A 21,391-nucleotide genomic window follows, 5' to 3' on the forward strand; every position below is an offset into this window, starting at 1 on the left:
TATATTTAATGACTCTCACCTCTCACCATGATAGAGCAGGTGCACTGGAGATGTGAACGTGTTATTGGTCTACGTTGCCACAGAATTGCAGGCTTGAGCCAAATGTTTGCATGAGATTGAAAGCAGAGCACAGATGAGACGATGTATCCGAAGGTGTCCAGAGGAATCTTTGGTTCGTCTCTCGGTGAATAAACTTGTGTCCGTGAGACACAACCCTGCTGCAGCCTGCTGTCTCAGCACCAGGCTTAACCCCGGCCTTCCATTGAGTTGATATTGTTGATATTTGAGCAAATTAACAAATATACATAAACATGTTTAACTGTCATTAGCTCAAATAGCTACAGCAAAGCTAAACGTTCACACTCTCCATCTTTGTAACCTTCAAGAGAAAGTCTCACTAATTGGACCTTGAGATCTTTAATATGAAAAATGCAGATAACAGCTAGAAAATCCTCTGTAGCTGTTTCACATTATGTAGCTTGGAGGAACACTTAACTTGATAATGGCCACTTCCTCTCTCACCTCTCGCCGTTCTCACAGACTTATGGTGGATAACTTAAGAAGCTGCGGTTCCCTCGATTGCTCGTTTTGCTGCCCTCGGTGGTTTGACTCGACCGCTTGAGATTCTTTCTGCCTGTATGAGCTATAAAGTTCAGTTGTAAAACTCAAGTCAAGCTCGGACCGTCTAATTAATGTTGTTAAACGACAGCTGTTATGTTATAGTGTAAAAACGAGGGAGGGTATTGTGGTCTGAGAAGGTTTCCTGAAACTGTCTTCATGGACTTATTTTGGGGGAAGATGGATTAAAATAGATTGGATTGGAGTTTGAGCCCTGCGTGTTTTTAATTAGCTGTAAACGAGGATTTGACCCGTTGGTGGTTCGCAGTCTGAGTAAGGACGTTAGTGTCTGCAGCCTTTTCAGGGAAGGATGAATCTCTGCACACTCTCTGCGATGCCATCTCCTCGGCTTTGAAGCATTAAACTGATGCAATCTCTCTTTTCGAAGTTTTATTATTAATCGCACATCTGCTTGACAGGACACCTTCACTTGTAATTTTGTTTGTGGCAGGTCAGGTAAAACAGGGTCGTTCTCCATAGATGACGCTCGCGCCTCTGATGATCCAAACTTTCCAAAACACCCTCAGTGCTCTCACTTGAAGACATTAACTGTATTATTACCTAAAGATGGTAAACAGAGAGTGAAGAGTCGTGGGAAACTCGCCCTGTGCCTGAAGTGGTTAACTTCTCTTTATTTAAAGTTAAACACTCCAGGCTTTAACGTGGCGAATGCACCGAACGGCGGCCTGTGATCAGAGCGAAGGGGGGGGGCCTCAGAAAAGCCACTTTCCTCGAGATAATAGGCCCCAGCCTCAAAAGCGTACGTCGCACAATAATGAAAATGTGACTTTAGCCCGAGGCATTGAAGCAAAGCAACCTGTTTGTTGATTAGAGGAGGGAACACAAAGAAAGCTCAGAGAGGATCAGCGGAGGGGAGGAAATGGAGGGTGTGGATCCACTTCGCCCCCCCCCCCCAACAACCCCTGCTCTCAGCGCAGATTGGAAAAGTGATAAATATGCATGAGTTTGACTTCGACAGTGAAGTTCTTTGATGGTACGGTGGAGAGTTCTCTACCTCTGGAGCAAATAGGCTGAAAATAACTGTCTGAGAATGTTTACTCGTGTGTACGAACAATGTCCGCTTTTAATGAGGAGAAGAGACTTTTACACTTTACAGTTTCTTTTCCCAACAACTGCTCCACAGCCACAGGAAGTGAATAAATAAACCAATAAATCATTGTGAGGTCAATTTCAGGGGCCGTTTATTTTGTGTTGATTATGTGTCATCTCCATTTCTACCGGATCAACAATGCAGCCTGGGAGTTTTCAAACGGGACCAGCAGTATAAGAGCGTGGATGTAGCTGAGCTTGATCTCCAAACTGGTCTGAATAACAAGTATTTTCCTAATTGTTTGAGAGGGATAAATGTTATATATACCAATAATATATACTGTATATAATAATGATAATAATCTGTATTATACTTACACGCCTTGCACCCATAATGTATATTTGCAGCAGTCGACCTCCCATGTAAGAGCCGAGGAATGTTTTAAAAACCAGCCTCCAAATCCTTTAAGTCACAAAACAGTTTCCTGTGAGTTTTCTTTTCAGATCTCTTGGCGCAGTTTGACAATCTCTTATTTTGATCAAGGAGAGATTAATGGCGGCTTGAGTGGGATTCTTCTCTCAGGTTTAATTTGGCAGAAACAAGAGGAGAACGCCTCTCGCCCTCTGTGTGAATAGAAGCTCATTTGTGTTTTTCTCTCAGACCTGCAGGCCTCCCAGTCCTTTGAACACTACAGCATATCGGACAAGGCCATGGACTACAGGATCCTGCAGATGGACGAGGACCAGGACAGGATGTACGTGGGCTGTAAGGACCACGTCCTCTCCATGGACATCAACAACATCACCCATGGCTCCCTGAAGGTCAGCTTATTGTTATATTCGAAATACAACGCTGGCAGCCTGCAAATCTTTTGGTTTTTAAACCTATCAGCGTGTGCGGCACATTATCAAACAGCCAGAGAACATATTATTATAATCTGACGGATCGTATGCAAATGATCGTGCATTTTCCATCATCAGAACAATTTGCGGGGTGTTCAGAAGAGCCGTGTAAACGCTGGAGCTCTCTGGTGCCTGGTTGTGTTTTTGCAGTGAAGGAGTTATCTGCAGTGTAATTGACAGCAATGAAATGCATAAACAGATGGAAAAGCATTTAGGATTCCCCAGGGGGAGAGCTCCACCGCATCCATTTTCCTCAGTAAATTGCTTGATATATTCATTGAGCTGGACCTTCCAGCACCTCTGCCGCATTTAAAAAAAATAAAAAAATACATTTCCGCAGCCCACAGTCGGCTTCTATCAAAACAGAAACTTTTACAACATTTGTTTCATTAACTGACAACAGAGTAAATCATCAAACCTCGATGTGCTGCTGCTTGACGTCCGAGCTTGTTTCCCCACTTGTTAGTGTAAATGTTCTGTTCTTTTGCCACCAGGTGTTTTGGCCGGCGTCCACCAGCAAGATAGAGGAATGTCAAATGGCAGGAAAGGACCCAACGGTAAGAACAGACTTTCAATAACCACTCAGACTGGATCCATCCATTATCTTTCCATTCTTCCCAATTCATTACACCACTTATCCTTAAAGGGTTGCTGGGAGGCTCGAGCCCATCCCACTTGACCCTGGACTCTCTGCTTAATAATTAACAAAAATACCTAGTGATTAGAGGTGTAAATGTTGTACTGCTAAATAAATGTACCCAGTAATAAAAGGTTTATAAAAGTAGTAGAGATAATGATTTATAACATTTTCAAGTTCAACTGTTTAACACCTGACTGATCTACGTTTATCTTTACCAATGAGAAAACTTTAACACAACAATCCAGTACAGATCAGCATTTATCTTTTATTTTTGAGAAACATGTATTACTTGATACAGGTATTTAGTTGTATTTGTGTTTTCCTTTTATTTATACTTATTTATCACCAAGTCTGTGGTTAAACTGTAAAATATTAAGCCTTAGCTACATTTCTTTGTTGGAAGAGTTTGACATTTAAAACACCTTCCACTTCACTGCATAATGTGTGAATACATTATAAATACATTAAACATTAAAGCTTCAATAAAAGCAAGAAAAAAACAATTAAAACCCTGAAACACAGTACTTTGCATACTTTGTTATGTTGAGAATAAATAACAGATTCTTCCTCTTACAAATGAAAAACTGATATCATAACAACCCGACCGGTAAGAAAACGAGGCCTCGTGTTGTTTTTTTTGCCACCATGGTCCGGATGTAGACGAAAGGTTTTGCCAGTTGTTCCCAGATCCGTTCCCCCAAGTGGGTCCACCATGGGGAGGCGTTGTGTGTGCGTGCACCTCCTGGGATTTCCCTCGTCCCATCTGTGAGCCTGTGTCAGCTCCAGCCACATGTGCGGCACAGGCTGCAGATGTCCGCAGGCCGGGGTCCTCCTGGCATCAGCGCGGTTCGTCAGGACCGGAGTGTGGCGTGGGAGGATCGAGGGTAGAAAAAACAAACCAGGATCGAAGCTTGCAAACAGGACACAGCTCACTGACGAGGAGATTTCGCAACCCGGCCTGATTCTGAGCTGCACTTGTTAGCTGCAGCAAGATTTAATGAAGCTACACAGCGGGACTCAGATTCCTCCACCGTCCTCTGTTTTCCTCTAATTGGGTTGTTCCGAAACACGCGCAGCTGCCTATAGACGCTGCAGCGCAGAGGACGGGGGAATAGCAGGATAAAATAAGGGGTTTTATTTTTAGAGGAGCAACATCTTCGTATGCATCGACGGCCTCATTTCTAAAGCTAACAGAAGAAGTTTCTCACTGTACGACACCGGCGCTGCCTGTGACAGCAGCTGTGGTAATAGAGCCACACTGTTGCAGAACTAGAGAAGAAGCTGTTTCCAGTCAATGAGTGATTTGTGCTGCTCTGAGTCACCGTCCGCCTGCTGCAGACAGACTCCCACAAATATTTGGGTGAGCCATCTCCATGTGGAGCCTCTCAATGGCCCCGTTCCCCTTCTGTCATCCCGTCTCCTGCACGCGGCTCCGTCAGATTCGTGTCTAAAGAATCCAGTTTTTGTATTAAAACCTTTCTCGGGCCACTTTTATTAGTTTTCTCAAGCTGCTTTCAGACTCGGAACTCCTGAAATGTTCCAGAGGGGGGGCTGTATCTGAGAAAGCAAATGTCAGACTCGGTTGCTCCGGACATTCCCTGGAACCTTTTATACCAGCCCCCTCGTAAAATGTCTGGAAAATATCTGAGTGGATTCGGAGGATTCGCTACAAGTAACTGATCAAGTTGACGACGTTTCAGAATGCAAATATTGTAGGATGATGATGTGAACACAATCTCCTGCTGTCTTCTTCATATGTAAAAGGAAACGTCATGTATTGTCCCTTTCCTCAGAGTTTATGTCTGCAATCAGCTTCCGGACTATTTCTTTTTCTCTCCTCTATTATGCAAGTTTCTTCATTTCAGTCCGAGCCCTCCATCCTTCTGTTATTCTTACCCTCCTCGTCTGTTTATATAAAGTTCCTCTTTGCCGATAAAATCTGTGCCAAGCTCCAGGGAGCGGCCGCACATTGTTTGCTACTCAGGGTAGAAAAAGGTTGATCAAGTGTATTTACTGCTCGCTCAAAAGCTTCCACTTGAAAGTCGGCATGATCGCCACTTGAACCCGAGGCCACGAGTCTGGATGCTGTTTATCTGGTGCAGTCGTGTGTGTGTGGATAAGAAACGTGAGAGGAAAAGAAAGCAGGATGCGACTTTGCGCAGGTATCTGTGAGGCTAACATCAGATATGGAGTGAAGGCCCGAGAGATGTGACGAGATGGATCAGTGACGGATGGAGGGAGGGAGATACAGAAGAGGGAGATAAATAACGCAGAAGGGTGTGTGACACTTGAAGTTCTCTTGTTTTTCCTCGATGGCTCTCAGCGGAGCAGCGCAGACCGTGAGCTGCAGCAGCTGCCATTCCAGCAGCCACGGCCAAGTTCCTGACTACTCCCTGGACATGTCTTCCTCTCCTCCCCGCCTCTTCCCTCGCTCTCTCCTCCTTTATCCACTCGTTTTCCGTCGGCTTAATTAGCTCCTTTAAGTCCTGCACTCCGTCTTCTGCTGCAGGTTTGGGGAAGTGGAAGCAGGAGATCAGGAATCTGTCTCACCTACACGTCACATTCAGTAAAACACCGACACTGTTTTTCCACTGGCCTTGATTCCAGACCAATGAGATCTGGGAACATTCGCGATTGTGTGACCGTCATAACAAGTGAGAAGTTTAAATGACTTCATCGTATGAAAAACGATACTGCAGGAGAGATAAACAGGTTCTGGATCTCACCTTGGGTGCAAACCAGGAAACAGACTTTATCCTCTGCTATGTCCGCTGCGGTGCTGAGATTTAGATAATACTTTGTTCTTTATGGTGCCTCAACGACTGCAGCGGAATAGATCGGAGCATGTGTTATTCATATATTTAACTTTTTTTAACTTGTGATAACATTAAAGCAACAAGTGTTTGCTGAACAGTGGCCACGAGTGAAGATTATGAGAAACATCTGGATAAATTGTTTAAAGTGTTGTAGCTGCAGCTCAAACGAAGATGAGGCAGAAAACCGAGACCCTGATGCACGTTTTGAAGCATCAGCGGTCAGGTCAGGTCTGAGTTGTAGTGATTAAGGAATGGAGCCGCGGCCGATACACGCGCTCGACCAATTTCACACCGTTATTGCATCAAAAAATGAAATAGCAGAAAGTTCTCTTGAACAATCGTCTTCAAAAAACAAACGTTTATTTTGACTTTTTAGTTCTGTCCATCTCTTGTCATGGAGGGCATACTGCGGCCAGCCACCAGGGGGCAATCGACACTTTGGCTTCCCTTTTTCTACAAGTTACAATAAACTGTTTCTTTAAAGTGCGACAGAAATCCTCGTCATGTAAAACATCCATCCCAACACACATTTAACATTTAGCTGTTATTATATTTTAATTCATCTGTGTTTTTCAGCACGGCTGTGGGAACTTCATCCGGGTGGTGCAACCTTACAACAGAACTCATCTGTTCATGTGCGGCAGCGGAGCGTACAGTCCCGTCTGCGTTTACATGAACAGGGGACGAAGACCAGAGGTGAGCGCACGAGGACACGTTCACTGTCATAGACGAAACACACTGTAGAGGGGACGAAGGACGATGTGGGAACACTTATAAGATACTTATAAGACGACACATGAATATCATCTCAATAAATACGAATATTTAGCCACTTTAATTATTATTATTATTAGAATTTATACATATTTTAAGAATGTGGTTGAATTAGAAGTTGATGGGAGCTAAAAATAGCAAATTAATCATAAAAAAAACATCCGTAATGAATGTGGGTGAGAAATATGTTGAGAGAAATCTGATTTATTTGAAAGTTTCAGCAAAATGTAATTTGTATGTGATGTGGATGACAAGCAGCATATTTTATCTTAACTAAATATCTTAAATTAAATTCTTTTAGGGAATATTCGATATGAAAAGGACAAAGTAAAAGACTTCAGAACTTTATGTGAGCAAAGTTCAGCTCCTGTGATCGGTTGGATGACACATTAGAGGAGATGCTCAGGATTAAAGGGAGTAACAGTTCTCGTGGCAGCGATGGACGGCAGATTCCGAGGCGCTACGCTCTCGTCTCCGGCCACACGGCTCTGGAGGGGAGTGCAGGGAAGCCCTCCAGGAGAAAAGTGCTCACCGAGTGAACAACATTTAGCCGCAGACGGCCGACTGCTGCCAAACACTAATAAGCCAAGTGGGAGAGCTCCCAACCAGGCTCTTTCCGCATTGCGGGGCCTTTTGTCATTTGGGAGTTTTGTTTGAAAGGCAGACTGCTCTGTTTGCAATTTCTAGGCTCAAACATGTCAGCGTCTGAAGAGAAGGGATCTGTTAAGTGTAACAAGCTGCCGCAGTGAGAAGTTGACTCTGAGCTCACAGTTTGCACCTTTGCCCCCGAGAACGTGCCGCAGACTATCATGTTGTTGCGGAACCTGATAGGACGACTGCAGCCGACACCTCATTCGCATGTGTCAGTGTTTTTGTGTTGTGATGTTGTGTCTGACTTTAGCAAAGTGAAACATACATGTGCACTTCAATAAAACACCGCTCTCACTCGACTTTAGTAGAATTCATCTTCTTCTTCGGCTTTTTTTAAGGAAGTATTTATCTACGGAAGAGAATTAGAAAAAAATAGAAAAAGCCAAAAATAGAAGATCCGGTTTGCTGCTATCATCAGTCCCAGTGGAGTATTATCTTGACTTCCAGACATGATTTATAAATGCCCGTATTTGTATAATTTGTCTGATATGGTTTTTCTACAAAGGTTCTATGAGCTACTTGCAAACTCTTAATGGTGCAAGTACGCAGTTAAATGTGAAAACGTCCTTCTAGTGTCAGATCTCTACATAAATGATTCTGCTCAGGGAAGTGAAGTAATAATAACAAAAGGGCTTCAAGATTTACTGCATTGTTAAATAACTCTCTGTATATCAAAGGTTAATGACAGAAGCTACCATTTCCAGAATTGTTGGCAAACAACAACATTTTCCTGTGAAAGATTCTCTTCACCTCACGTCACTGGTGCTGAAAAAAAGCAGGAGCATCATAGATCGGGAGGATTTTTTTAATTCACCCAGTTTATTCTAAAACGGGCTCAGACTGTTTATTTCGCCGCCATGAGGACGGGCGGTGGGAGGAGGGGGTTGAAACTTGGCAGCATATTTCCACCTGAGATGGAGGAATGACTATCCAACACATTAGCGGGGAAATTCCTCCTCTGCTCCCTCAAGGAATGTTCTTTTTACTGTCCCACATGGACCAGTTACCGTACACCAGACCTGCACCGCTTTTGTTCCTCCCTAAAACCAAAAGGGATGGAAATGTGAGCAGGGCCAAGCTATGGGACATTTGCTGCGCTCATAACATGCGGTTTTACTGTGGCAGAGGCCACTAGACGGACTAACGAATCATATAAAACTGTCTTCGAAAGCCTCTGACTTCCTCTTTTCTCTGCGACAGGAACAAGTATTCCACATCGACTCGAAGACCGAATCTGGAAAAGGGAGGTGCTCCTTCAACCCTCAAGTGAATACAGTCTCCGTCATGCTCAGTAGGTGCCTCCTTCCTCTTCCTCTTGAAATCCCCTGAATAAAATAAATCTTATCTTCAAAAGGGAGACACTTAACTTTAGTTTCATCCTCTGCACTGACAGTACCAAACTCCAGGGGGTGTGACGTCCTCACTCTGAGTTATGAATATAAATATTTGATTGTTGTCTTTTTAGACCATCCTCTGTATATAAAGATGGACGACATGACGGCTCCTCAAAGATTGAGCCCAAGTGTCTCGATCGCCCTCTGGTGGCTGGCTGCAGTATGGGTCATAAACCCCATCTCATCCATGTTAGTAGATGGGACACAGACTGAACAAAAAAGTCAAATAAAATGGTTTCTGTCTTTTTAGAGAGGGTTCAGATACACACCAAACATTAAAGCTGAAACCTCAAGCTCAACCCCTCCCCCCTCCCCAATTCTCCTTCCTTTTGATCTGTGATCGGCGGGGGGAGTGTTGGGTTGCCGTCGACACGTCCACAAGGTGACACATTGCACCCTCAGCTCCGCTTCCCGACACCTGAACCCGAGCGCTGCCGTGTCAGCAGCGGCTCTGCCAGCGAGCGAGAGCACCCTCGGGGGGTGCCCATGAGGGGGCGAGAGCCGGGGGAGGGTGGTGGATTAACCTAAAGGGCGGAGGAAGGAAGAAAGGTGCTCAGAGTTAGTGACGCAACACTCCACGCCTCCCGAGCACAATCAGAGTCAGAGTCTGCTCCTGATGAAAATCTCTGCTTCATCTCCCCTCAGTCCTTACGTAGTGGAGCCTCTGCGGCCGCCCGAGTGCTGTCGACACTCACCCCTTAGCAAGCCAGGTTGGATGAGGGCCACATTCCTCCAATCCTCTCCTAACTTAACCCACATCCTCCCAGAACACATGGGCTGGAACACATGGATGGTGTGAGAAGTGAAAGTAAAGGAATGATGGAAAGCCTGAAGCGATATTAGTAGCAGACGCAAACCTGTTGTGAACCCCAACTTAAATATTCACTGTAGAGTGTTGCTGTATTTTATTTTAGTTCAGTAAAGCAGTTTTCTTGGAGAATATTGTTGATTTTGTTGGTGTGTGTGTGTCTGTGTGTGTGTCTGTGTGTGTGTGTGTGTGTGTCTGTGTGTGTATCTGTGTCTGTCTGCATTCCTCCAGACCAGGAGCTGTTCTCAGGCATGTACATTGACTTCATGGGGACAGATGCTGCCATCTTCAGGAGCCTGACCAGGCGAAATGCAGTGCGGACAGACCAGCACAACTCTAAATGGCTTAGTGGTGAGTACACAAACACACACACACACACACACACACACACACACACACACACATTGTCCGTACTGTATATGAATACTTTCACACAAATACCTCGTTTTAAAGAAACATTTGATGTTTCAGTTTTTCAGTTTGAGGAAAGTTATGTTTTTTCTGAAAACTCAAGCATGTGAACCTTTTCAAGTAATAACCCAAATTAAGATCATGAAACTTTGCACAATATGTCTCCTTTCGTTTATTTATAACAGCTGTAAACAAATGTCTTTCACTCAGAGCCCATCTTCATCGACGCCCACCTGATACCAGACGGAACAGACCCCAACGACGCCAAACTGTACTTCTTCTTCCGCGAGAGGCTGACGGACAATAACGGAAATACTAAAAACATCCACACGATGGTGGCCAGAGTGTGTCCAGTAAGTGCGTCCGTCTGTGCCTAGATAAATCAGCGCTGTTTGTTTTGCGGCCTCGAGTTTCCATGCGCAGCTCTGTGTCTTCAGAATGACATCGGAGGACAGCGGAGTCTGGTGAACAAATGGACGACGTTCCTCAAAGCCAGGATGGTGTGCTCGGTTCTGGAGGAGGACGGCACTGAAACACACTTTGATGAACTTGGTGAGTGGAGCGCCACATTTAGATTTTATGCATTTCCTCCAGTTGTTGTGCAACTCCTCCGAGCTCAACGAAATCAATTTAAAACAAAAAAACATGTGGACAAGAACCAGAGACCAAGCTAAGTCCCTAAAATCTTACTATTTATGTTCCTCGGTTTCCAGTGATTTCTTTCTCCGCAGAAAATCCACAACGCTTCCTCTGTTTGGTCTGGATTAGGAGGATTTTAATAACCACGGCTCTGTTGCTTTTGGTTTCCTCGTGTTCCTCCACTACTCTTTTAGCCTCAGCTTTTAAAAACATCTACTCACAGATCTTGAGACCTTCTTTTCCAATCAGACTCCATCTGTCAGCGCATGCACTTATTAATTCCCGCGCTCACTTCTCACCTATCTTAGCCTAACAGTGTCGAGGTGATGAGGGAATTTGTTGAAAGTATTACACACTCTTCTCTCAACATTGGTGCATTTGTCTGCGTGCGCACATGTGTGTTCTCCCTTTTGCAGAAAACGTGTTTTTGCTGGAAACCGATCAGCCCAAGGGTCTGCTGGTTTTCGGAGTCTTCACGTCCACGAGGTAGGATCCGCGGCAGCGAGGCCAACTGTAACATTCCAGCAGGCTTTGGTGGTTATGTTAATCACTGACTGGATACCAGCAGGAGGGGCTGTGCCTGTCAAAGGGCCTGATGTCATGTTTCAAACCAGCTTCTTCATATGATCAACTATCCTTTACAGCGTGGCTTCACCATATGGTCCTCGTTCTGATCCCCCAGGATCCCATGCGGCGGTGCAGCATTTTGCTGATCGTGTGCACATCCGTACAGAATGTGTGTAACGGCTGGTTAATATGAGCCACCAGGGTTTTTGAGAGCAGCAGGAATTTTATAGCTGCATCTTTTTAAGTAGCTGAAACCTGATGCGCGTACATTTTATCTTTAAAATTAAATAACACATATGGAGACCAAATGTTTTGTTCGTCCATGCATCTGTTTGTAAGCCTGGGTTCCTTCAGTTCATCTTTTTCTTCCCTGAACCTGTGAGCGTGTCTGTTTTTCTGTCGCCACCTTTTGTTGTGACAGTAGTTTAATTCCTTCTGACGCGGCCACGGTTCCTCGATCCACTTGTTACCTCACGATCATAGAAAACCTCAAAGATCAAAACCAAACCAAACAGCGAGTTCCTTCATTTCTCTTTATCTCCTCATCGTGTTTCTTCCTCCTCTCCTCTCCACTTCACACAATATCCCTGTGTTTCCTCAAAGCCTCTTTCATGTGTTAAGTCGTGCGGTTTTAAACGACTCGGCCAAACCACATCAGATCGTTGAGGGGGAAGTAGATGAGCTGTCCCCGGCTCCACCCTGACAGTGTGACTCGCACATCCTCAGAAGCTGTTAAACAAACAGCAACCGTTGTGAGCGCAGGTTCCCACTGTTGTGTTTTATTCATATTGTGAATCTTTTGTCCTCAGCTCCGTGTTTAAAGGCTCGGCAGTGTGTGTGTACAACATGGCCGACATCCTCACCGTCTTCAACGGGCCCTTCGCTCACAGAGAGGGGCCCAATTTCCAGTGGGTGGCGTTCCAGGGACGCATCCCTTACCCACGGCCTGGAACTGTGAGTTTGCTTTAGAGTCATCAAATAGTTTATCAATGTATTGATATTTATCAGTGATCAAACGTAATTGTTGGTTTGATCAATGATAAAATATTTAACGATAAAAACGCTACCTCTGCTTCTCCAGTGCCCCGGCGGAGCTTTCACACCCGACATTCATACAACTAAGGAGTTCCCAGACGACGTGGTGACCTTCGTGCGAAACCATCCAGTTATGTTCAACGCCATCTACCCGGTGGGGAGGAGACCCCTGGTGGTCCGCACCAACGCTGACTACAAATACACATCGGTGGCTGTGGACCAGGTTATGGCTGCCGACGGCAACTACCACGTGCTCTTCCTGGGCACAGGTAAGAAAACTTGTGTGTGTTAAAATACAAACCAGTCAGAGAGGTGTGTTCTGTTGTCACTGCTGGTTTGCTTGTCTGTTTGTAAGAGTTACTCAAAAACTGATTTCCATGAAATGTGAACGAAGCTACAGGCATGATCCAAGGAAGAACCAAATAAAATGTGCAGGAGATCTGGATAAATAAAGATTTGTTTTCCCCGGACGACGTCGGGCGTTGCTGCACTTCAAGGTCTTTGTAGTTTGACTTGTTTTTGGAAACTTAGATGAAACGAGATATTTTCATTCTTTTGATTGTTAAAATTCACTGGTAACTGGAAAACAAGTAAAAGGATCTCCCTCCACCCAAAGTCCAGCTATTGTTTGACTTCGTTTGCTCCTTCTAAGAAAAACATTAGATCCTTATATCACAAATCCATCATGGCAACAGCACACTGGAGTAATAACCGTCCACCGAGGTCACAGTCACTGTAATCCTGTAACAAGGCGGGGGGGGCATCAGTGACCTGGAGACAAAGACAACCACATGGTCCTTTTCCCTGAGGTGTTTCAGAGGTAAATGATTGTTGAGGCTTCCCGACGACACAGTTGATTACGAGAGAAACCGATAACAGAGGGGATAGTACACAGTGGGTGTGGCAGACACACTGAAAACAGATGTGACAACATGTAGCACAAATTATGCAAAGATTGGGTCATAGACAGGACGACGAGACAAGGTCCTTCAAGACAGAGCTTTGACCCCTTTAAGGTCGATTTTTATTAACTCAGGTGGAAGTGGGTGGAGATAATTTAAAAATGTGTCTGCGGTTTGTTTAAATAAAAACTAAATCTTGATACTAGATGTTAAACGATACTTAAACGGCTTTTTGGAATATCATGATCTCTCCTGGAAGATTTTGAAAGATGGATTATGGGAATAAATGTTGCTCCTCAGACGTTTCCAACAGACGTACACCTGTTTTACAACACTGGTTAATGTGTCATAATATGTGTGCGTGTGTACTTATTATCATTTGTGCTCGTGCATGTCCACGTGTGCACATGTTTGCGTTAATCGAGTGGCTCTGGGACTCTCTCTCTCTCTCTCTCGCACACAGCTGCCTGTGTTTATCAGGCAGCTCCTCTGTTCTTCCCGGATTCTTGACGCGGAGCCAGTGCTACGTTACTTCATCTGGGCCAGAAATGAGGCTTTTGGCTCAAAGACGAGGAAGACGCTCTTATCAGGCGTTTCCATGAGCGCTTACTGTAACTCTGCTGCTCCAACTCCCAGGACAAAGCAGGCTTATTGATTGCGGTCATTGCATTTTTTTATTTTTATTTTCACGGCCCTTGTTCTCTTGTGTGAGGATTTAACAGCTTCCATTCTCACTCCTGCCACAGTTGATTCTGCTGTGGAAACTGGCCGTGGCCATCGGGACTAATTCAAAAGAAAACATGGGCAAAGGAAAATAGACTCTGAGTTTCTTTTCTTTCACCAGCAGTTGCTCCAACGACAGAACACATCGCTGGGAATTGAATGTTTTTGTGTGTAAAGTCCTTTTTTTCCCGTCCTGTTTTCATCTGTGACAGTTTGCAGCATAACACAAAAACTATTTAACACATCGTCAGGAAAACGTGGTGGAAGGATCCTGCATGAGTCAGGGAAGCACCCATCCCATTTTTTCACATTCTTTGATTAAAGGAGAAATGGCAGGGTTAGTTTTGGTTAGGGCTGGTTTTCACCAATTTCTATGGGAGTAAATGGTGTGTGTGTGTGTTTGTGTGTGTGTGTGTGTGTGTGTGTGTGTGTGTGTGTATTAACAGCTCAGACCATGTCTCCATTCTGCCCCCAGACAAAGGTACAATACAGAAGGTGATCGTGCTGCCCACCAACCAGTCCCTGCATGAAGATCTGATCCTGGAGGAGCTGGAAGTGTTTAAGGTCGGCTGTCTCTCTTTCTCCCCTCCTTCTTTCTTTTTTCTCGCTCTTTAACTTTCATCCCTTTATTCCTTTGCCAAAAATCAAAGATGTGGAGGCAGAGGGCACACTTGGCCACAGCACAAAGGCCTGGGGGCAGCCAGGCGAGGGGCAGGGGGATGTTCGGGAGATGGATGTTCTGCAGTTCTGCAGCGTAGAGTGATGGGAAACATACCCACATGCTGCAGGAGGCCGTTAGCTGCCCTGAGCTGCCACATGTCGTTTTATCTTTGCTCAAATCGCTAAAGTTCTGTTCAACCTGCGATCACATGAAAAGGCCGAGATCTTTCTAATTCTCCGCTGCACCTGGAGAAAAGCAAAGTAAATCTGATAAGATTTACTCTGAATTTACTGAATATGTTTGTGTCAGGAGGTTAAAGACATCTGGTGAGAAACTGACTGTCTTTGTTATGACTATTTCTTATTCAAGAGAAGTCTGATGGGCTTTTCTCCGCAATAAAAAAGGGATTCTTTTAAGAATCATTCCTGCCAAGAGTTAGAAGACGTCAATATCCCTTTCGTCTTTGCAGACACTATCATCACAACAATTTGTTCTTACTCTCCTGAAAGAATAAGACATAACAGGATATTTATTGAGGTTCGAGCAGACTGTAAATAAAAATGGACAATGAGTCTCACTATCCAGAAACAAAGCCAAGCTAAGACTTCTTTGACTTTTTAGTTTGGTGTGTGTCCTATCTGCTAAAATGGAGGAGGGAGGACAAGAATGTTCTCCTCAGATTCTTGCTAATGCAAAATGTAATTAAACTAATGTTTCAATGTTCTCAACTTGCTCCTTGTATTTTCCATTTTTCAGAACCAAGCTCCTGTGACCAACTTGAGAATCTCCTCTAAGAAAGTAAGTTTCCATCAACATTGGTTTCCTGACACATTTAGTGCAGTTTTATTGCTTTAATAAATTATTCCGTGTCTGTGGCTACCATGTTCTGCACGAAAACAGAAAATCTCCCGAGCACAATAAGCCTCCCGAAGGCCAGGAAATAATAAGCCATAATTGTTTCGGCGCTCTGCCTCATTTTCCTGTCAGCCGGGCCACTTATTAAGACAAACAGGGCGGCTGACATTTGAACTGTTTACTTTTGCAGCAACAGCTGTACGTCAGCTCGGAGTTCGGGGTCTCCCAGGTCTCCCTGCACCGTTGTCACGCTTACGGCTCGGCCTGCGCAGACTGCTGCCTCGCCAGAGATCCCTACTGCGCCTGGGACGGACTCAGCTGCTCACGCTTCTATCCCACCAGCAAAAGGTACACAACAGTTTTACAGTGTTGGACTTCATTGTGAATACCTCAGTATTCAGTGTTTTTAAATGTAATGCAAAGAGGTATTTAGTGTCCTCCAAGGATTATTCTCTTGGAAAATGAGCTTTTAGGCCCCAAAGCATATTCTTCAGTGTGAATAAGTGCTGACATGTGTGGATTAGGGAGCTCATTCACAGAGGCAGTGAATCAAAGCTTTAAAGTTTAAAATAAACATGAGCAAAGTGCTGATCTTTTTTAAAGGCTTTGCAGAATTTCTGTTCAACTTGCAAATTACCTAAAGAATATGAAATCAATCAGTGTGTCACACCCAGTCACAGAGACTGTCGGGGCGACAGCTGATGTAGAGCAATGTGTCAAAGAAGAGGAGCAGCTCACATCTTCTGAGGAGAAATGTGATGAGAATCCCTAAGTGAGCGCTTCAGAACGCCGCCATCTTGTACCGATGACGTCATTTGGAAAGAGCGTCGAGGTTGTGCCGATAAACGCCCAATTGCGAGCCGGCCTCAGGTGTCGATCATGATGTTTTTCCTTGTTTTTAAAGCATCTGCTAACATGGAGGGGGTAGGATGTATGAACTTTACTGCAGCCAGCCAGCGGGGGACAATTGAGGTCCTTCTGGAGCTGCATTTGTATACAACCTGTGGTTTCGTACCAAAATATGAAACCAATCAGTGCATCACACAGTCGTGGTGAATGTGGGCGACGGCTGATGTTCCAGAAGAAAAGAGCAGCTCACGTCTTGAGGCCGAACGTGACTGGAATCCCTCACGGAGCAGTTGAGCGTGATCCGTGTCACCGATTCTGCGTTTGTTGTCGCCCTCGCTCTGTCTAGACAAAACACAGACGAGGATGTGTGTGAGCGACACCTCGGCTCTGGGCCGACGCCGCTCAGGTCTCTTTGAGGACCAGCTGTGTCTCTCGACGTCCCAGTCAGACGCAGGTCGAGTTTAGTTTGGTCGCAGAAGAAAAAGCGCAGCCGCTGTTCTCCTGTGGAAAATGTGCCAGCTGCTTACATGCTCTCTTCCTCAAGCTGTTACTCATGAGCGTGAGCGGAGTGGAATAACACTGTCAGATTTTCCTCATATTGTTTTGGCAGCGACGGCTCCCTCCACAGTTCAATGGGAGGAGGAAGTTATGTATTTTGCCGTATTGAGCCACAGTGTATTTGTACTCATTGTAAGTGTTTTTCAGGAGGAGCAGAAGACAAGACATTATTCATGGAAATCCACTCACTCAATGCAGAGGATTCAATCTGAAAGGTAACTAAAGCTGCGCTAATCCAATGTTTTATATTAACAAAGGGAGCGATGTGAAAAGTGTTGTTGCTAACACACAGAGAACTTTCAACAAACATTATAATTTCCCTCACTTCTACTCACTTAGCCTGTTTTAACTCATTGTTTTTATCAGAGTCACAGCAGCATGGCGATAACTAGAAATACATGTTGTGAATTAAAGCATTCACAGTGGTTTAGTCCTGCTAGTGCACCCACCCAGTCGACTGGCGTGGTGCAGTCTAATTTTTCTCCCCCGTGAGCTTCACTTCCACAAACACTTCACATCTCTAAATGAACACGAGCCTGGGGAACCAAACCATATGGCCCCTACCACTAATTAGTCACAGCCCTGTCATAGCTGCAGCTGAGTGATGAACCATTTAGCCGCAACAAAGATGACACGGTTAATGAGACGAAAGTGAGTTAGTCCATCGCTCTGAAGGTTTTTCTGTCAGTGGAGGAACTGAGGGAGCGCACGAGGAGTTTGGTTGAGCTCCAGGTGTCCGACTAAGCTCCGAGTCAACATTCGACTCCCCCTGGTGGGACGTGAGACAGATTTGAGTCCATCTGTAGGGCTTTCTGTACGTCAGCAAGTGACGTGTGTACGTGTGTGTGTGTGTGTGTGTGTGTGTGTGTGTGTCTTACAGCCTACAGAAACGCAGTGGAGATGACACAATATGGCGTGAAGAACAACACCACCTTCCTCGAGTGTCTTCCCAAGTCTCCTCAGGCCTCGATTCGGTGGCTCATTCACAGGGACAACGACCGGAGGAAAGAGGTCGGTCTGACATTTAAGACAAACCCCAGCAGAATATCTGTAGCCAATTTTCCAAACACAGAGTTAATGTCTAAAAACCATTTGACAGAGGTCAAAGGTCAACAGCACAGCCCGCCCCCGCTCCTTCGTAACAAATTGAATTTACACAGTGCAAATCCTGGGAGATGATAACGGTTTAAAATGTCTTGAATATGACATCGAACAAATATGTGGCGATCGATGGAGCTCAATCATGATCTGCTCCGCCTGAGGACGGACACGGTGGCGTCCTAACGAGCAGTGATACTGATCAAACACGATATGGACTTTGTCTAATGACTGGATCTTCCGGTGGAGAAATATTTTTCCAAATATCCGACACCACTTAAACAGTGAGAGGCTGTGAAAGATTAAATTTAGTCGGGCGAGAGAGGGCCTGTGTGATGAAGACACATCTTTAATAGATTTAGCTCCCGCCTCCGTGGAGCGAGCTCGGAGTAATGGCCGTTTTACAGCCATTTCCTCATGAGAATAGAAGTTGGCCTTTAAAATAAATCACTTTGGTTTTACGATGTGTGGAATCATTAGTCTTCTCCAAACTAAACCCCGGCTGGGTTTCAGTCAGAGGGAGAGAGGATGTAACAGTGTTGTGTTTTGGATCATAGCTTCATTTTAAATCTATTTTTAAAAACAAGATTAATGTAAACCATGAAAATCTGTCCCTTCACTGATCGAATGATGACGCTGAGTGCTTTCATGGCTACAAATAAATCTGACACACCACAAATGAATATAACTGAAATCCAAATGAAAGAAGAATTCATAATAATAACCTCATGAGATTATGAAAGTAACTTGATTATGTAAACAGACACAAAACTGACTCAAACTTCACTCCATTGTGTTTCATCATGAATCATTCTGGTTTTAACTTTTGATTTGTCACCTCGGCCCGCTGCAGGTGAAGCTGAGTGACCGCGTCCTCTCCACGGATCACGGCCTCTTGATCCGCTCCATCCAGCTCTCTGACCAAGGTCTCTACTACTGCCTGACCACCGAAAACGGCTTCAAACGCACCGTCGCCAAGATCCGCCTGCGCGTGCTGAGCGAGGCCATGGTGAGCGTACTGACGGACAAGCAGCAGTCCCCGTGGGCGTGGGCCAGCTCCCTGCACCCCAAGGTGCTGCTGGCAGCTTTCAGTCCTGCAGAGAGCCTGGCTGTGCAACAATACTGCAAAGAGAGGAGGGAGCTCCAGAGCCTGCAGCAGAGGCAGCAGCAGCAGCCGTCGCAGCCGCCCGGACCTCTCAGGGGGGACCTGGCCAAACTGAAGCCCCTGCTGGACCGCAGGAAGAGCCGCAACCGGCGGAACCACTTCCCAGACGTCTGACACCAGGAGCTGGCAGCTACACAGACTGACAGATGAACCTTCCTCCAATCCTGTATCATACCAGGCAGTTACAAAATCCCCATTTTCCAACGCTCATCTCAAACTGCAGAGCTGCACTGCGGATGTACAGCGGGACGAGGAGGTGGGTGTGGGGAGCTCTCATTGGACGGTATCTCCTGCTGTTGCTTCAGGTACTGTTACCAGGTGGCTGGGACATACACCAACACACACGCACAGGCACACGCCACCAATAAACTCTGATAGTAAGGCTGATATTTCTTGTGATAATACAACGTGAGACACAACAATGGTCAGTGGTCCTGGTCATGTCGTAAATTTAGGAGGGGAAATCAGAATCGGACGATTATTAGGATTATTAGGAGGATTTTGAAAAGGGACAGATGCATGTTTGACAGTGAGCTGTCCTTCTCTTTACAGTAGTGTTGTACTAGATTCTACTCACATTTGAATGTTTCGAGCTAACAAAATTCTCTATTCAGTGAAATCTTCTGGGCTCATGTAGGATGAGAAGAATAGACTGTGTTTGTGCGTCTTCAATAACACTCTGCATACAAAGCACAGATGGCAGGAGGTCTGAATACAGACAGTGCTGTAAGTTAGGAATATATCAGTCTAAGTCATAGACTGTGAATAAAGATGGAGGACGTGTCAATAATTCCTCTCGGAAATTAAGTCAAACTATCCCTGACACGGGTGCCACCATCTTACTGCTGACGTAATTTAAAACACATTCATCAGTGTTATAAGACTTGAAATGACAGAAACCATCTTTGAGAAAAAATGTGTTTATCGTGCATTTTTAATCCAGTCCCATCTGCAGACATGCCAGAGGCCACCAGGGGGCTATCGAGATGATTGGGCTTCACTTTATCGGGAGCTGCCATGTTGTCCATCTTTATAAACATGCTATGGTACAAAGACCAAAACAGAAATGGTGGCAGGATTCTGAATAGAGTGTGAAATACGGGGTGTGTATAAATACTCGGACGTACATTTACGAGAATGTGCCTCAATGTAATTCGGCTACATATTGTATTTGTATCGTACTTCTCTTTTTCCAGCATGTTTATAGAAATTCAACGATAATGTTGAAGTCTTTCAAAGGGATACTTGGACATTCGGGGGGAATTTGCTTAGTTTTTTCGCACAGAGTAGAAGATTGATACCACACTAAGTGACGAAATCCAATTTACGCTAAGTTAAGCTAACTTGCTGCCAGCTGTAGCTTTATGCCATACAGACATGAGGGGGGTGTCAATCTTTTCTCTGGAGTCGTGACAAAAAAGTATATTTCCCCAAAATGTCAAATTATTGCTTTAATCCTTGCCTGGATTGGATTTAAGCAACCAAGAGGTTTGCACATTTTAGTTTTTGCCTTCAGGTAAATAATGTAACGTAGTGTAATACTCGGAAATATAGTCTGCAATGACATTTTCCTTCTTTGGATCCACGTTTTCTACAGACTGCAGCAAAGTGGACGTACGTTTAATTCAGAAGTAGTAATTGTCAGTGACATCAACCATTTGAAATATGTGAATACACCTTTTAGGGGCATAGCTAATGTACAGTAGATTATTGGTTGCTTGTGTACAGAGTTTTTTTGTTTGTTTTATTCATCCTGTTAATTTAATGTGCTGTGAAAATTTAGTTTTCACTGTGTATATAAATTCAACATGTTTCACCAACTAACTCTGACTGTATCTGCAAATTGTGGAGAAATACAATTTTATTTTCATTCTGAGAAAAGACTTTCACTCTAGTTGTGCCGTCCCTCGTACAGATCACCTGCGTCACCACCGACATGTAAACTTCAGCTCAGTGTAATGTCAGTGTTATGTATTTCTATTTATTGATGTCATGATAGCCTGAATAAACATGTTCAAATGAATCTCAATTTAAAGCAAAGTCCACAAATTTAATTTTCAGATTCTTTTGCTCAAAATGTGAATTTTATATTTTTGCGTTTCATCACCCATTTGTCTACTTATCATATTACGTGTCTTATATATCGTAAATAAATAGTTCCAAATTTTGTGAAATGCACTTATTTGGTTTCTTACCTTGAGTTTGAATAAAATATTGACACGCATGTTTTTTTCCGCAAATATGAAGCGACTGCTTGCAGCTATTCAGCATAGC

General features: G+C 44.5%; 1 protein-coding gene across 2 annotated transcripts in view; it reads left to right on the plus strand.

The window, feature by feature from the left end:
* Positions 1-21,295, plus strand: part of sema3c (sema domain, immunoglobulin domain (Ig), short basic domain, secreted, (semaphorin) 3C) — a 46,413-nt gene extending 25,118 nt beyond the window's left edge. For both annotated transcript variants that reach the window (XM_069520181.1, XM_069520180.1), the window contains 16 exons: positions 2,330-2,490; positions 3,066-3,128; positions 6,604-6,723; positions 8,653-8,743; positions 9,886-10,005; positions 10,276-10,418; positions 10,503-10,617; positions 11,121-11,190; positions 12,081-12,225; positions 12,353-12,575; positions 14,407-14,495; positions 15,349-15,390; positions 15,638-15,795; positions 17,002-17,069; positions 17,735-17,865; positions 18,806-21,295. In XM_069520181.1, coding sequence (XP_069376282.1) covers positions 2,330-2,490; positions 3,066-3,128; positions 6,604-6,723; positions 8,653-8,743; positions 9,886-10,005; positions 10,276-10,418; positions 10,503-10,617; positions 11,121-11,190; positions 12,081-12,225; positions 12,353-12,575; positions 14,407-14,495; positions 15,349-15,390; positions 15,638-15,795; positions 17,002-17,069; positions 17,735-17,865; positions 18,806-19,231 — 2,165 coding nt within the window. In that variant the 3' untranslated portion in view covers positions 19,232-21,295. The remainder of the gene's footprint in view (positions 1-2,329; positions 2,491-3,065; positions 3,129-6,603; positions 6,724-8,652; positions 8,744-9,885; positions 10,006-10,275; positions 10,419-10,502; positions 10,618-11,120; positions 11,191-12,080; positions 12,226-12,352; positions 12,576-14,406; positions 14,496-15,348; positions 15,391-15,637; positions 15,796-17,001; positions 17,070-17,734; positions 17,866-18,805) is intronic.
* Positions 21,296-21,391: the final 96 nt, after the last annotated feature.

This window comes from Paralichthys olivaceus, chromosome 23 (assembly GCF_024713975.1).
Source record: "Paralichthys olivaceus isolate ysfri-2021 chromosome 23, ASM2471397v2, whole genome shotgun sequence".
In the NCBI taxonomy this organism is placed as follows: Eukaryota; Metazoa; Chordata; class Actinopteri; order Pleuronectiformes; family Paralichthyidae; genus Paralichthys; species Paralichthys olivaceus.